Below are 17,524 nucleotides of genomic sequence, written 5' to 3' on the forward strand. Positions count from 1 at the left end.
TGGTCCTCACCAGATACAGTGCACAGCCTTATTCGCTGGAACATCCTGCCAGGAAGGTTGTCCCACATGTCTGAGGGCAGATCCTACACAATGTCCACCCTGACCCCACCAGATGGGCAGTAGTGGGATAAGCTGAAGAATATGCTGCTGGAATTCTGCCTGTGCCAACGTTAAATCTCACCGCTTTCTAAAGTCTGAGAAGTTACTGAAAACTTTTTTTTCTTTTTGCATATGTAAATTTTACAATCAATATAAGGCACCATTAAAAAAATCACAGTAGGAAATTTCAAACAATTTTGCAGAGAATGTAACTAAATTCTCAATTAACAGACGTACTTCACATCAACTGAGCCTGTGACGGCTGCCATAGACGCGCGATCTGTCGGAGTCCTCTATCGAGTCCCTGTATCTCCCTGAGCAGCTAACAGCTGTGATCAACACGGCACTAATCCAAAGCGACTTACCAGACTGGTCTGGTTCAAACCAGACAATGTTTCCGAGTGTAGATTCGCATCTTTGAGAATGTGTTCACACTAAATAAGCATTTATGCCAAGTGTTTACTCCAAGATGTACTCCATTTTTGCGGAACTGTGCTGTTACTGAGAGAAGCTCTCCACCATACTACATGAGCCTTATTGAACCCGGTAATCTAGTTATAGGTAGTGAGATTCTTGGAAGAGAACGATACAAACTTCAAGAATTTGTATACTTATTTTATTTCATTTTAATTGAATTTTTCAAAGCTTTAGGTGTTTTCACTTCCAGTTTGTTTGGAGCAATTGTTTCAGATTCTGGAACAGATGTTTGGGTAGATCTGCGGTGGGCTGGCGCCCTGTGTTGGCTGGGATTGGCTCCAGCAGACCCCCATGACCCTGTGTTAGGATGTAGCGGGCTGGATAATGGACGGATGTTTGGGTAGATGTGAACATCCCAATTACACTCCAGGCAGACCAAAATGACAAGATCAAGGTCCTTTGAAAACAGTGCTCCCAGCGCAGTAGTTCACGTGAGGTCCTTGTCCGTGAGACCTATTGTTTCAGCTGAGGGACAACACAGTGGGGTCTTTCAACCACAGCTCCTTCCAGCTGCCACGTCCACAACGGCCTTGTAGTCTGAGAAAGACCTCTTCATATGTGCAATGGCCCCTAACATGGATGATCTGCACTCGGGGAGGTGGCTGACTGGGGACTCAGCTGAAGTCACTGGGAAGCCCACCGCTTGCAGCAGGTCACAGGCGGGCTACTCCTGCACAGAGGTGGGAGAGACTTCTTTCTTGCTCAGAGCGTTAAGGAGCAGCTTCTTTGTGTGTCTTTGCAAGCCTCTGCGATTCCCCATAAAACTGCCATTCACGGGAGATACTCACCACTAGGGCTGTCAGAACGTATGTCACTTTTGGGATACAACTGACACGGCTTAGGGACTACTGTGGCGTTTTCCATGTCACTTCCATACCTATTCTGCCTCGGCCCATTAGTGACACAGACGGCCCCCCGCTTGTTAAACTTGCCCCTCCACAATGCATTTTGGCACAGATTTTCCTACCCCAGTGCTTTGCTGCTGGATCTAAAGTTGCACACACAGCAGATGTCCAAATGCTCCTCCAGCACCCGAAAACTGTCATTCTGCCCTGTTTGCTCCTTAACCCGAGATCCCACACATCCTGCTCTTTAACATTAGAAGCATCCATCACCTTGAGCAAATGCTGGCTCTCTTTCTCATTAAACATAACAGAAAATAAAAGCCGTATTGCTGATATTCCTATTTTTAGGAGCAGAATGTAAGCTTCCTCATCTGATACTCTGCAGGGGGCTTGCTGCTCTGTGAGAAGGGCAGCCCAACTATGTCTAGCTGTTGTTTAGCCGACTACACAAACTCCACCACGGTAAACACATTTCATTTCCCCACTGGCGTGTAGTTCTTTACAAGCTGCTCCAGAAATGTTTGCACCCAAATGGCACCTCACTTGTCTCGAATGAATCCTCCTTTTTAGAGGAATTAGGCCCTCAAAGATACTCCAAGTACCCTTTAAGCCAGGGGTGGGCAAAGTCATTCCTGGAGGGCCGCAGTGGCTGCAGGTTTTTGTTCCAACCCAATTGTTTAATGAGAAGCACTTATTGCTCTAGAAATACTTCAGCTTCATTTTAGTTTTCTCCCTCATTAAGATTTTGAACCCTTATTGCTTATCTAAGTCTTAAACAGCTGCATTCTCGTTTTTTAATTGCTCCTTATTAGCAATAAGATGCAAATGACAAAAGAAACCAGCAGTTATCCATTTTGCTTGTTACCCTTTACACCTGTGTGTATTTATCGTGCACTATTTGGTTTAATTAAATACTTGGAAGGAAAGAGAAGAGAAAAAAGTGAAGGATTGAGAATTACTCATCCGTTTTACACTTCAAAGTATTTAGATGATATCCTTAGAATGGAAAAAAAATTTAGGATATGAGAATGACTTGACATAGCAGAGGTAAAGCACTAAGGTACAGCCATGAAATGTAATTATTGGCAAGGATTGTTTTCTAATTAAGCAACTGGGTTGGAACAAAAACCCGCAGCCACTGCGGCCCTCCAGGAATGACTTTGCCCATCCCTGCTTAAAGCTGATCCCACATGATGATGCCCTGTCACGTCTACCTGCAGAGGTGGTTCAGCTCAAAGTACCCTAATTCAGACGAGGTTCACTTTTTGTTTTTTGCTTAAACTGTCACAGGAATCACAAATCAGTCAATGCCTGGCCCCTCTGCCAATGGCGGTCCTACCAATAGGAGCACAGAACGCTTAACAACATAGCGTCACTGGGTGGGCTTTCTACTGTCTCACAGCAAACTCCTCTGGTAAGGCTAGTCTTGTGCGACTCAGAGGTTTAAGCATCTCATTCCACAGTCGTTCTGTGACATATTGAAAATGGAAGGAGGAAGCTCACTACCACAGAACCACAACAGTAAAACTCAGCCAGCAAGGAATGCGGCTTGCAGTGCAAAGCAATGTGGGAAAAAAAAAAAAAAGGAGTCCTGGCGGATTCTTTTGTATCAACCACACGCTAATTTGCAGGTGTGGTCTCCAAATAATTAACTGAAAAATGTGAGACTTGTTCCATGTAGATTAAGAGAAACTATTGGTAACACCTGCAAACAACAGCCACCATTCAGGCAGAAGGCAACACGCTGTGGGGAGTGGCACTCTTTTCTTTATATACTGGAATGGCGGGGAGGCTGGTCCATTACAGGGCACACTTGCTCTCACTGAGGCATTTTAGAGCCCCTAAGCTGCATGGAGGCAGATATGCAGAACCCACAAAACCCACCGCAGCAGGGAATCTCAGTGCCAGCATGGCTGCCAGCTGCACAGTGGCACCACCAAGGGGGAGTGAACTGCTTGTGTCTTTGAAATGTTAAAGAGCATGCATTAATACCTGCTGCCAAAAAGAAAAGAATTTAAGAGGCACCCAGACATTTAGTCATAAATGTGGGTCAGACATGCAAGACATAATTTCACTGTAAATGTGAACTCTCAGCTTGAACACCACAAATATCCAAATGTCCATTTTCAAGGCACAAGCTTTTAAAAGTGACACTGTATGCTTCGGTGAAGTCCCCCAGACACTCCCGTCAGTAAATGGCCCCTGTTACGATGACTCCCCTACTCTGTATGCTTGCTTATTCCCTTACGCAGATTTGTTTTATGCCAAGCATGTCTTTAGTTCATGTTTTATTCACACATCTTTGTTCTTTAATTTCAGCTCCACTTACCCAACGCACACTCGTCAATGTCTTCATTGCAGGCTGTGCCCTTGTACCCAGAGGGGCAGGTGCAGATATATTTGCCATTGACCGGGTTGGTGTCACACATCGCCCCAGTCTGGCAGGGGTTGCTATAGCAGGCATCATTCAAATGACACAGCAGGCCTGTGACAAAAAGAAATGTACTTACAAATCCCAGCACCATTCCATTCAGATTCATGCATGTACTTGTACTTCTGCTCATGCTACTGCTTCAGGTGAGCCATTCACCTCCTACCTGTTTTTCCAGGTGGACAGATGCAGTAGAAAGACGCCACTCTATCAATGCATGTAGATCCTTCTGTGCAGGAGGCCTCGGCACAATCGTCAAAATTTATGCTGCAATCATCACCAATCCAGCCATTGACACAGACACAGCTGTGCTCACCATCTTGATTGTGGCATGTGCCACCATTTTGACAAGCGTTGGGCTGCAGCTTGCACTCATCCACATCCTCATCACAGAGCTGGCCTGCAAAGACAGTAGGCAAAGTTTTAAGCACAAGTCAAGAAAGGCGCGTCAGCAAACAATCAGCATGGGTGCAGATGGGAAAGGTTGTTGTAAAACCCAGTCTTAGAAAATTAATGTTAATGGTAAGTGTTTGCGTAATTTGAGTAAAGTTTAAGTTTCACATAGTTACACAGATAACGGGATACTCTGGTTTAAGCTAACTAAGGCTCCAGAAAGTGCCACTGCTGTGGAAAACACCCTGCATTGTTCCTGTTCCAAAGAAGGCAGGTGCCACCTCACCTCATGACTACAGACCAGTGGCACTCACGTCTCACGTTATGAAGACCTTTGACAGACTGGTCCTGGACTATACGAGTCCTCTTCTGGTAGACCACCTGGACCCACTGCAGTTTGCCTATCAGACAAAGACTGGTGTGGAGGATGCAATTATCTATCTGCTCCACATGGCTTACCGATACCTGGGCAAAGCTGGCAGCACTGAGAGGATTGTGTTTTTGGACTTCTCCAGTGCTTTCAATTCCAGCCGGCCATCCCTGTTAAGAGGTAAGCTTAGAGATACGCAGGTGGATGAGACTGTGGCATTCTGGATAATGGACTATCGGTTGGGCAGACCACCGTTTCTGAGACTCAAGGACCGTGTTTCTGCTACAGATGTGAGCAACACTTCAGCACCACACGGAGCAGGCCTGTCTGCCTTTCTCTTCTCACTGTACACCTCTGACTATCAATATAACAGCCGCTCAGGTCACCTGCACAAATTCTCTGATGATTCTGCACTTATGGGGTGTATTGAGAAGGATGATGAGATAGAGGAGAGGAGACAGCTGGAGAGCGTTGTTTCTTGGTGCAAAGAGAATTGTCGACATCTTAACATCAGCAGAGCCAAGGAGTCAGTTATTGACTTTCGCCACACCAAAGAGCCTCTATGTCCGGTCCGTATTATGTGAGCCAAGTTTTGTATTAACTTCTTTTATGTTCTGTTAATTAGAAGATATGTTACTTTTATTTTGTAGGTCAAGACCAGTTTATGTTTTAAGAATAGAGGTAGATAGTGCTTCAGTTTTAACGGGCTATTATTTCTTTAAGAAGGGGTGCTGGGTTGCAGCGGTTAATGGGATCCAGGAAGTATTGTAAGTGTGTGCATGGATTGATAAAGCCGTGGAAATGCACCGTTTTCTTAATGTGTCCGTCTTAAGTTTCATTTTATAAATGTGGAAATATATAACATTGTTTAATTTACACAACAACAGAGTGGATAAATGTGAAACAGCAAGGACTGGACACATGCAAGATACTGCTGTTATTTTGCAGCTACAGGTATTCAGGGAGTGGGAGTGGAGGTGGTCCGCATTAACGACATGTTGGACTGGTCTCGGAACACACAGGAACTGTAGAAGAAGCAGGCAGGAGACTGCATGCTTTAAAACAGCTTCTACAACTCTGTGATGGCCCGTGTGGTGTGCTGGGCTGGTCACATCACGTCAGGAGCGAACCACCGCATCCACAAGCTAATTAAAAGGGCAGGCTGAGCTATGAGACACACTCTGGACACCCTGGAGGTCACAGATTAGCAGAGAATGAAAGCAAACGTGAGTGCCATCATGAACAATGCTGGACTTTTAGACAATGAATTATTCAGCAGATTGGTGTTGAGAAACGCCACTGGGGCTTCTTTATACTGACAGGAATACACCTGTATAGCGCCTTACTGGGACTGGGACTGCCAAGGCAGACGTTTTCTTTCTTTATCCTTTTCTTGCTTTTTAGTCATTCTTGTGTGTTTCCTGACCACAGTGTGTGTTTTTATCTACCTACCTATTTGACACAAGGCACATGTGGCTAACTAAGCAGTGTGGTGGACAGGAGGACTTTATGGACCTCCAAAACTCGGCTTCATGTTATTTTTACAGAAATCAGGTGAATAGGATTGGTGACCTTGTGGGGCTTAATGGCCTCTTCTCATCACAATTGTTCTGCTATATTCACACATTGACCCCACTATATAGAACATTCAATATGGCAGCTTTCTACGGGCGGAGGGGTGTTCCATTTATGAACATTACACGGCTTTTACAGTCGTAGACTTGATTTACATAATCTTGGCGAGCTGGAGGCAGTTGCAGCTGTGCCTGGGATCCCCAGTTGTGTAGTATGACATGCCAAGTGACTCAGATGAACTCGTCTTAGACTTACCCCTACAAAATCGGACAGGTTTAATTAAGTCATGGGGATGGGGTCTGTATGCATGACAGCTGACAACCAATGAGTGCTCACCCAGAAGTACAATTCATATAATGCAGCAGTAAGGATTAAGGAACACGGATGTTATTGACCTCGCCAAAAAAAGAGAGACTCGTTAGTCAGATGCTGCGTGTTTTACTTATCATGACAGAATGGAAGAAGGAAATAACAGATCAAGACTGTGGCTGAACTCGCCATACCAGTAAGCCATCACATGGTTACCAGCTCCATCAGGCAGCACGTTATTGGCTATCAGAAAAAGGGGAGAGTTTGAGATACTGTGCTGAAACAGAGTCGTCTAATCCGATATGCCCTGAGATTTCTAAACAGATAACAGGACATTCTCTGGCTATGAGATCCTCAACTGAAGCCACCAAATTTGACATTCTCTTCGACTAGATTGCACGTAATGTGACATCAGCTTAAGTAACACTTAATGGGTTTGTTTAAGTGTGACAAGGACAGGATATGCATGCGTCTTGACAAGTGTACAGTAACACAAGGCAGGGATAGCTTGGTGTTTTCATATGTGGGTGGCTAGCCAATATAATGGATGGAAAGTGTGAGAATGTCTCACGGGGCCACGTGTTCCCTGGTATGTAGACTAGCACTATCATATCTGGACACCTGCAGGCCTGCGTGGCTGTTGTTCTATCAACTGGTAGCCCTGCTCGGGTTCCTTCTGTGCCACTGGAGGGAGCTGTTGGGAGGAGACTTCAGTGTCACATGAAGATTTTGCCTGACCTGGAAGTAGGGATGTCACAACAACACAATTTTAGTAATCGAGACCAATATCAGTGACATTTCCCGATACTCAATACCGATTTGATGTCAAAAACAGAAATCCCATTCAACCGTTTTTTATTAAAAGCAGCTCCATTATTAAAGTGAATAATGTTGTGCCTTTGTCTGTAATAGAATATAAAATATTTAAATAAATGTATGTATTTGTCAGTTACGCCTTAATCCAAGGTGACTTGCCACATCTTCCATTTCTTTTGTTTTTCCAACTGAAGCACTGAGAGGTGAAGTGACCTGCTTGTGCTCATTGGGAGTCAATAGCAGGACTGAAGTCCAAAGCCTTCACCACTATGCCACACTGGTGACCCAGTTACCCAGTCCTAGCACTGGCCTTCATAAATATCAAATTACAATGCAGGCTTCAATGTTATTGTGTGATGTCAAAGGGGGAAATTGAAAATTGAGGGAATTTCAGCTTAGGGTGAATGAAGGGTGATATTATCAGGGCCTACTTGATTTATCTTAGCATGTGCACATTCCAAATTTATTCTCTTGTTATTTTCAATCCATTAACTGACAAACAGTGCTTATTAAACATAAACATTCTAACATTATTATACCTGTACTGCTGAATTAGTGAAATAGAAGATAAATCAGGATATAAACAAACTCTGCAAAGCTGTTTTTGCAGCATTGTACTTTTGAAATATTCTTTGTTCAAGAATCACTCTGTTAGGTTTGTAATGTTTGCTATTGTAACATTTACTGTACACGTGCATCATTAGCTGGTTAAACATGCACTAAAGACGGACAGATGAATTTTCAAATGAAAGCAGGGCTTTACATTAATCCATCATTCCTGAACTCTGTAAAACACTCTTTGTTGAGCTGCCTGGCTGACCACACTTGCATTACACTCACCAACGTCTCTTTGAGGTATGTGACATATGGGCTTTCACTGCATTTGTCACCTTTTAGGGATTATATGAGTGGACATTAGTTTGGCTTCAAAAACCAAATGAATGACACAGCATTAGCATATCCATATTTAGCAATGAAGAATGTTGTTTTGCCCGTCCTGAGAGCTGGCATAATCGCATTATAAATACATTTCAATTTGGAAGTAACAAATGGAGCAGCTCATCACATCGCCAGGATCGTCAAGCCAAATAGCCGCTTTGTTTAGAAACGGGCCTGGACTTTCACATTGCTGGTGTGCACAGTCCTATATGCAGAACAGCGCCTGGTGAATGCAACGTTTCCTCTATGACCTTGAACTGTACAAAGCGTTTACAAAACAAATGGATGTTTAAAAACACACTTCAGTGGATGTGCTCAGCGTATTCAGAGAATGAATGCAAAGCCCCCGTTCCTTTCTAGGGTCTGCGTAGGACAAGGCATTAAAAAGCATTTTGTCTCCTCTTATAACTCTGTGACATTACAAGTTGAACCCCCGATCAGTCACATCACTAAGCCCACAAAGCACGCATGAAGCTATTTATGAACTCACTCCGCAATGGAATAAAAGAGGTAATAATGAAAGCTTGTGTGTGTGTGAGTGTGTGAATGGGTTTTAAATAAGAAGCATAATTCCCTCAGTCACACACTGAAATTCTCCTACCTTGAAGACAAAGTATTTCTAGACAGGACTTGTGTTTTTCTTTTCAACACGTGGTGCCAGAATCATTCACCACCATGAGACATTTTTGTTTTAGTTCTTAGTCACGATTTTCTCAAGAATTACTGTGCTTTCTGGAGTAATTCCTCTTGGTATCGAAAGTATCAGTTCTTTAGACATTCCTACCTGGAAATGCTTTCCAGATGTGCTACTGTTGTAATAAATACAGTGCAAAAAAAAAAATCCCAAAAAGTCCTCTGCCTCAGTCAGGTGAGTTGGGGTCAGGAGACGAGGAGGACAACACTCAGAGTATGTACAGCATGTCTGAAAATCAGAGTGACTGCGTGAGGCAGACATTGAAGTCGAGTACAATGAAGGCAGGCGGTCAGTCAGTGTCAACAGTACACACAAGTACACACAATATGGAGTTCTGTCTGCGTCTGTGAAGAAGACTACACAGAGCCAGGGTGTAAGCACCGGCAGACATGTGACTCATGGCGCAGGACTCACTTGGCACGCTTATGTGAAAGCTGCTATAGGATTCAAAGAGTATGTGAAGTGATGCCAGGCCCTGAACGCCACTCCTCTGTGCACATCACTGAATGTGTATGGAGGAGACAGCATGCACGCTGGACTCACACTGATTTTTAAGAAAGGTCATCCAGTTGCACATTTGTTCTCTTAAATAACAGCTGGCACACAAACCTGCCATTCTTTGCCCTCATGTAAAACAGTATGGAGTAGACTGGACTGTGGACGAGATAACGTGACTATCACCTGAAGCATCACCACTCACCTGTCCACTGTGGTGTACACTGACAGTTGTACGTATTCGGTCCATCAACACAGGTACCGCCATTTTTGCAACGGTGCTGCACGCAGTCATCAATGTTGATTTCACAGTCTGTCCCATTAAAACCTGGGGAGGGAAAGTGTGGAAATGTGTGTGAGAACAAAGTCATCTATTTAGACACGGCTGCCAAACAGCATCAGTCAACTGTGCCTACCCACTGCCACCACTAGGGGGTACCCTTAGATCATTTCATTCAACTGTGCTGCGCTGCGCTCCTGGGTTACTCGGGACGGGACACTATATGAAGACAGCTTCTTGCACAGCTTTATTCCTTTATGTAGATATTTGATAAACCAAACACAGTGCACTCAACTCATTTTTGACCTTACTTTATCTGCCATACACTACTATACAGGCAACCAGAATTAAAAAAGTGCATGCAGACCCAAAACACTTTCCCCCAAAGCCTACCTGGGAGGCAGTGGCACTCATAGGAGAGGGCACCAGTGGAGCGGCACGTCCCACCGTTCATGCAAGGTGAAGGGGAGCAGGATGTGAAAGTTTCCTCACAACGTCTCCCTGTGAATCCAGGGGGGCACTGACACATGTAAGACCCCGGCAAGTTCACACATGTGCCCTTGTTGCGGCAGGTCACTCCGGTAGCACATTCATCGTAGTCCACCTCGCAGCGCGCCCCAGTGTAGCCGTCAAGACAGGCACAAGTGAAGCGTCCCCCAGAAGCGGCAGAACAAGCGCCGTTGTTCAGGCAAGGCTGAGATAAACAGGGGTCCTCCAATTTACACGGTTGACCTTAACCAGAACATAATAGAAATAGGGTCACAGTGTTGCTGGAGGATCTACAGAACACAGGATAGAAACAGCACAGGTTTAGACTGCCTGGGGAGTTATGGAGACATGCAAGAGTCTTGGGGAGAAGTCGCTTCATTGCCAAAGCCTTCAACAGGCAGAGACAACAAAGAGCAGCAAAGTCACACAGTTGAGAAAGTTGAGTTTTTTAAGCCATATAATATCAAAAGGGGGAATTCAGTCTTAGGAAGAGTAATACATGATCATCAGAGATGACTTGATTCACCTTAACGTGTGTATATGCTAAATTTAGTCATTTACATCCTGTATTCAGTAAAAGAAAAAGTGCTAAATCAGTAAACACAAAACCCGCACATATCAGGTTTGGAGCTGCGTCTTATCCAGGTTCCCAAAATCAAGCAGCTACTGAGTTGGCAACGCAGCATCCAGTAGGAGTCAAACGTGTAAGGAAAGAAATTTCTCTGTCTAATAAAAGGGTTAGTAAAAATTCAAAGCAAACAGTTCGCACAAAAACAGAGAAAAAGTTCTTACACAAGCAGGATAAAAGGCAAAAGAGGACAAAAATAATAATAATAATAATATTCATTACATTTATACAGTAATCCCTCCTCCATCGCGGGGGTTGCGTTCCAGAGCCACCCGCGAAATAAGAAAATCCGCGAAGTAGAAACCATATGTTCATATGGTTATTTTTATATTGTCATACTTGGGTCACAGATTTGCGCAGAAACACAGGAGGTTGTAGTGAGGCAGGAACGTTATTCAAACACTGCAAACAAACATTTGTCTCTTTTTCAAAAGTTTAAACTGTGCTCCATGACAAGACAGAGATGACAGTTCTGTCTCACAATTAAAAGAATGCAAACATATCTTCCTCTTCAAAGGAGTGCGCATCAGGAGCAGAGTCTGTCAGAAAGACAGAGGAAAGCAAACAAATCAATAGGGCTGTTTGGCTTTTAAGTATGCGAAGCACCGCGGCACAAAGCTGTTGAAGGCGGCAGCTCACACCCTCTCCGTCAGGAGCAGACAAAGAGAGAGAGAGAGAGAGAGAAAGTTTGTTTTTCAATCAAAAATCAATACGTCCCCTTCGATCTTTTAAGTATGTTAAGCACCGTGCAGCATGTCGCTTAAAGGAAGCAGCAGCACAGAAGGGAGCAAAGTGAAGATAATCTTTCAGCATTTTTTGACGAGTGTCCGTATCGTCTAGGTGTGCAAACAGCCCCCCTGCTCAATCCCCCTACGTCAGGATGAAAGAAAGTCAGCGCAAGAGAGAGAGAAAAGTAAGTTGGGTAGCTTCTCAGCCATCTGCCAATAGCGTCCCTTGTATGAAATAAACTGGGCAAACCAACTGAGGAAGCATGTACCAGAAATTAAAAGACCCATTGTCCTCAGAAATCCGCGAACCAGCAAAAAATCCGCGATATATATTTAAATATGCTTACATATAAAATCCGCGATAGAGTGAAGCCGTGAAAGGCGAAGCGCGATATAGCGAGGGATCACTGTATAGCGCTTTTCTCAGTACTCAAAGCGCTATCCACACAGGGAGGAACCGGGATGCGAACCCACAATCTTCCACAATGTTTCATCTACAAACGTAGCTCTCTCTTGTTACACTTCAGTTACTTTCTATGTATAAAGGTTGTCTTATTCCTCTATGGCAAACTTACTTAAGCTTTACTTAGTACATTCAGTACGTCCTATACACGTGGTATATTCATATGATACGGTTTGAAAACCGTGTGCCCGCCATGCCTTACCAGCCGACTCTAAGGCAGATCATAAACTGGGACTAATCGGAAGTCAGAGGGACAAGAAATAATGAGAATATTTCACTTCAGTTTGGCTTGTGGGGTTATAATAGAATCTCCCATAGACAAACATTTGAACATAACCAAGAAAACACAGCCTTACTAACTAGCAAATGGCTCTTACAGGGTTAATACCAGAGCCACACAAACCTGCACACATGGAGATCGCTCGGGACATAAATCAGCCTGTTTGACACGACACCCTCTCTAATGCTAAGTCTAACTTGCCCTGCTAAGGACCGAGTTATCAACACTGCTGTGGACTGTATGTGATGCCAGATTAACACAGCAAGCCGTAAGGCTGAGAGAAGAATCAGGAAGGGAAGACTTGGGGATCAAGATAAGCGGAATGACCCGTCCCAGCAGCCAACCAGCTCCCCAACAAACACTTCTCTGTACTGGAGCCTGATGATCCATTGATCCACGCAGCCGAAAGTTCCAAATTAGATTAAAGTAAAAGAGATTTCCAGAAGTTTACAGATAGAATTCAAGAGAGAGGCTGAGATTAGTTTTGTGGTGAAGGCCCCCTCACAGAATAACCTCTGCTGGATAAAAGTCAGCGTAAGAGCAGAGAGGGCCAGGAGGAGAAACCCAGGAAACAAAAGGGAATCATTAAGAGAGAGAAGAGAGGAGGAACAGTTAGAGACATCAATCCAGCAAACAGAGACTGGGGACAGCGCCAAGGACCTTAGTGGAATACAAGTGACAGAATCCGTGGCCAAATTCTTAGCACCTTTATGAGAGGTCAAGTCCAATTTGGGTTTTTGGAGAATGGGATGCCACTGGGCTAAAGTGTGAAGATAACAAGTGAGAAAAATTATAAAGGAGGGGGGGATGAAGTACAAGGATATTGGGACCTCATCTGCTTTCAGAACTAACGTGATATGAAGGGAGAAAAAGAAGGAAGCAGGAGGAGCAGAAACCCTGGACCTCAATTACTAGAAGATTCTCAGTCTGGACTCATCATAAATGTCACCTCAATGCCTTGACCGGCCCATGTCTTAAAGGACAACGAGTCAGGAATATGGGGCTTTGGTTGTACAAAACCATAGATGTGGCGAGATGTTTCTCGGATTTCTACCAGATCTGGAGAGTGCATATGACTGTGGGACGTGAAAGTGTAGTGAAATATTTTGTCTCACGTTTGTCCACAAGATGTTTGCTTTATTCGCAGAGTAATGTAAGCATTTGCACTTTCAGAAAATAATCATTGCTCAGTCACACTTCAAGGACAAGGGCACAGGGGTTACGGTGAGACAAAGGCCAGAGCCTGAAAATTGGGACAAAGGGATACGCAGAAACTACAGTAACTGAAACAACATGAAAAAGAGTGCATGCAAAACTTTGAAATGATGGCTCAGTTTTAAATGCTTCTATTTGCTGCGATAAATGATATTTAACTAATGAAAAATAAAATTGTGTTAATTCCATAACAATGAAAATTCTTCCTTTTGTCTTCACACTATGAAAAACCACACAGATAAATGACAGCTAGAGAATAATCACGTAATCAAGTAAAAGCATGTTAACTAAAGTGAGACTGGTGCCCTCAAACAAGTGAAATGCACGGCCTAACACTTCCTCACTCCGTCTGGGGTTATGAAAAAGAGAATTTCTGCAGCGGCTCTAACGGTTCATTACGAACGTGCCTTCGGTGATCTGGCAGCTTTGGACCCAAGTCAGTGATTGGCCGAGTCATTAAAGTAAACAGCAGCTCATTCTTTTCAAGATGTCTGCTTGCACACATTGTGTGGCACTGATACGGCGAGAGCTCTGGTGGCAGAGGCGTGTCGCTACTTCAATGTCGATGCTAACTGGAGAGCACCAGTAACTGCCCTGAGCAGGCCACGCTCTTCCAATGCTGCATTCATGAGCTATCAGACCAACAGAAAATACGAGTTTCCCAGACTGAAATTTTAAAGTGAGTGCCTTACAAAGTGGGCGCTCCTAATGGGGTAATACAGTAAAAATCTGAATTTTCTGACTTGTAAGGTAACATTGACCTTTTACAATCGTATAAAATAAGAACGGCACTCTGTTTAGTCAGAAATTCCTTGTTTGGGGTCAAGTTTCTACTAGGAGCTATGCGATACTTGCCTAACGTATTTAGTTTGCATTTTATTTTAGGCTTATCTTTCTTTTCTAACTAGCCAATCAACAACCACCTCCCACAAGCCTGAGCAGAAACTCCTGTGACCTTAACAGAGCGGGAAAGTCACAAGTGGGAACTTCAAAATGTCTATAGAATGTCAAAACAAAAGCTGGGTGTATTTTACGCGTGGCACTAGGTACCAAGACAATGTTCTTCATCGGCTTCTTCCTTCCCCCAAGCCCATCATCCTTTATTTTGTCACTTTTTGTATTCAACTCCTTAAACCAACTTGAATTTCAATTCTGAATGGTGCATGCAGCATGGTCACAAGCTCAATGATGACAGGCTAACGGACCACTCAGCTCACATACCGCTCATACAGTAACTGTGAGAATACTACTCCACGATTGGGGACAATGTTTCTGAAACAAATGCCCGCATTGCTGCCACTTCACATGGATGCGGCTGCTTTAATAAATGAAGAACATTAACTATTGTCAGAAAACGTGAAGGCATGATAGCGTCTGCCTCTCCTTTCATTATTTCAGACCGCAGTGTTTGCTCACATAAGTGGCCGAGTGTTTTTTTGGTCTCATCTACAAGAAAGTGGCCTTAACTGCAATGGTGAATGCCCTCTACCAGCGTACGCACAACTGACACTTCCTGACTCTTCAAATCTGTGCCAGTTGGGCTTTCACTGAAGCTGCTGTACGCATGGAGGCTCCAGAATCCAAACAGTGTGACAAACTGGGTGTTTTGCCACTTGGTGTCCAGCAGTTCTACGTAACGAACACCTACACAGTCTTAGTGTTTCAAAGCTTCCATGCTGGCTCAGCTCCTAATGTTGCTTTGAAATGACCAACTTATGACTTTTACTTTAGTACAGCTACGCATGTCAACAGGAATGACAGAACTTTGCCTCCATTTTTACTTGCCACTACTGAAGGTCCATTCCACTCAGAAGAAGAATGCAGAGACTCTTGTTTCCGTCTCGAAGCTGAGCACAGCATTAGTTCCTTAATAGTCAGTCATCCATCTCCCTAACATTTGTAGTCCATCTCCCATCCTGACTTGCCAGCTTTGTTACAATAAAAGATAAACTGTCTAGCACTCGCAAACCATTTGTTGCTTACTCTGAAAACATGCACAAATATTGCATTTTTGTTTCTAAACTCACACTATCATTGAAAGAAACTGCAACAGAGCTGACATTTCATTTCACTTTTTGCCATTTTTGAAGTCAAACCAAGTGGAATCTTTAACTAAAATGGGCACTTCTCAAATTCACATCCTGTCTGCTGCATAGAAAGCTGGGGCTTACCTGGCTCACAGGGGGCACTCACGCGGATCTCACAGTAGCGCCCTGTGAATCCCGAAGTACAGCTGCAGGTGGTCCTCACGGTGCCCTTCACTTCAACTGATGAGCAGCTGCCGCCGTTCTGGCAGAAGTCAGGACTGCAGGGGTCTTTGAGTTTGCAGTCTTCCCCCAGACTTCCTGGCTCACACCTATGAAGGGAAGAGAAGTTGAAGCAGAGAAGAGACTGGGTCCTCGATGCCGATGCCTGACGTGAGCGGACTGACTCTCGCAGTCAGCACGCCTCCTGGTGCCTAGTTCTTTGACTCAAAACACTTCCTGATTCACTTTAAAAACGTCAGCAAGCAAACGTACAGGAAGTGACACTCAGCCACCCGCCTATGGGCAGAAGGGCAGCTGTTGGGTAAAAGGCAGTCTGGAAGTTCCAGAGAAGAGGAAATGAACATGCGTAGCAGCTGTGTGACGCAATAATCAAGCTGGCCTGAGACTGAGAGACACCAAGCAAACCCTCTGACTCTCATGGCAATAGGTCTGTGTGCCAGCCAAACCGCTACTTACCTGCACTCACTAGTGCCATTGTCATAGGTGACACATTTACCATAGGGGCACACGCCATCACGACACTGCAGACCTGTGGAAAAAAGAGACAGAAACACTTCAGACCCAGAGATGCCTACACTGGAAGGGAACAAATCACAACAAGCACACACATGTCATCCATGATGCATAGCAAGGCAGTGGTGCTCCGGTATCAAAATGTGACCTCTGACCTGAACCCCACTGAGATCAAGAGGCCTGCCACACTGACCTCAAAAGACAAATCAGATTACACTCCACTGACCCCTCTGAGTTACTGATCACTGAACTTTTGGTGGCGGCGCCGTCGTTAATGTTACCATCTCAGCAACCAGGGGCCTGGGGCTGGAATTCCACAACACGTCGTGATGTGTGTGGAGTCTGCATGTTCTCCGAATGCTTGTGTGAATTTTCCTCTGGTTACCCAGGTGCTCCTACCCCACTTGCCCCCGTGTGAGTGTGCCTTGCCCTGCCCTGTCCAAGGCTGCCAAAAAGATCCATCAGCAACCCGCTTTGGCAAAGTTATGCTTATAAACAGTTCCATGTATTCTGATAAAGTAAGCCATTCACTGGGCATCCACCCAGTCATCTTCAGGACTGGGCCAGTCCAGTTAAGAGCCCATCTTATTCTAGCCACAGCATTAGCAAGGTGGAAACATTGATCCACTGCAGGGCCCACTCATGTAATGTGCTCACACACACACACACACACACACAGACACATACAGCTGACACGGCATCCAACAATCCATATAGTCGATGCAGAGAGACCACTGAATGCGCCGTGCTCTCCATCTCCCTCAACAGACTGTGCACACAGACACAGAACCTCCTCGCCGCCCCTCAATTAAAAACACACAAGCATCTGGAAACTGTTCCTCTCTAATTACACTCCTCAAGGATCCTCCTAAGAAATAAAAGAAAAAGGAAATTTCTTTTCAGATGCCAACTCCTGGGGTCGGTCAGCCTACAGGGGACACTGAGAAGAGAAAGTCTCACTAGCAGCCCATGAAAACATTTGCGACAAAGCAAACAGCGTCTAACATTTCTCTCCTCTCTGCGACTTCCTTTCTCTGCTGCTATTTTCACTTCACTGTTACTTCCTGTCTGAGGGCTCATTTGCTGCATGCCAAGTTCAACTGCAAACATGACAGAAAGATGCATCTTGACAGCATTGGGAACTGGGTGCACTGCTTCTCACAAGATCCAATTTGAGGGGCAGATTGAGGCGAGACAAGACCAGGCTTGTCACACAGA

At 44.6% G+C, this 17,524-nt stretch overlaps 2 protein-coding genes across 2 annotated transcripts in view; both read right to left on the reverse strand.

The window, feature by feature from the left end:
* The window catches only part of notch2 (notch receptor 2), a 45,029-nt gene that overhangs the window by 25,233 nt on the left and 2,272 nt on the right, over positions 1-17,524 (reverse strand). Inside the window, exons 2-7 of the mRNA XM_028810695.2 lie at positions 16,250-16,322; positions 15,698-15,882; positions 10,117-10,455; positions 9,649-9,771; positions 4,019-4,252; positions 3,751-3,906 (exon numbers count right to left, since the gene is read on the reverse strand). Coding sequence (XP_028666528.2) covers positions 3,751-3,906; positions 4,019-4,252; positions 9,649-9,771; positions 10,117-10,455; positions 15,698-15,882; positions 16,250-16,322 — 1,110 coding nt within the window. The remainder of the gene's footprint in view (positions 1-3,750; positions 3,907-4,018; positions 4,253-9,648; positions 9,772-10,116; positions 10,456-15,697; positions 15,883-16,249; positions 16,323-17,524) is intronic.
* LOC114658628 (putative C->U-editing enzyme APOBEC-4) overlaps positions 6,216-17,524 on the reverse strand; it is a 131,474-nt gene continuing 120,165 nt past the window's right edge. The window contains exon 2 of the transcript XR_007936130.1: positions 6,216-6,225. The gene's annotated coding sequence lies outside the window, so the exon portion shown is untranslated. The remainder of the gene's footprint in view (positions 6,226-17,524) is intronic.

This window comes from Erpetoichthys calabaricus, chromosome 10, assembly GCF_900747795.2.
Source record: "Erpetoichthys calabaricus chromosome 10, fErpCal1.3, whole genome shotgun sequence".
NCBI lineage: Eukaryota > Metazoa > Chordata > Cladistia > Polypteriformes > Polypteridae > Erpetoichthys > Erpetoichthys calabaricus.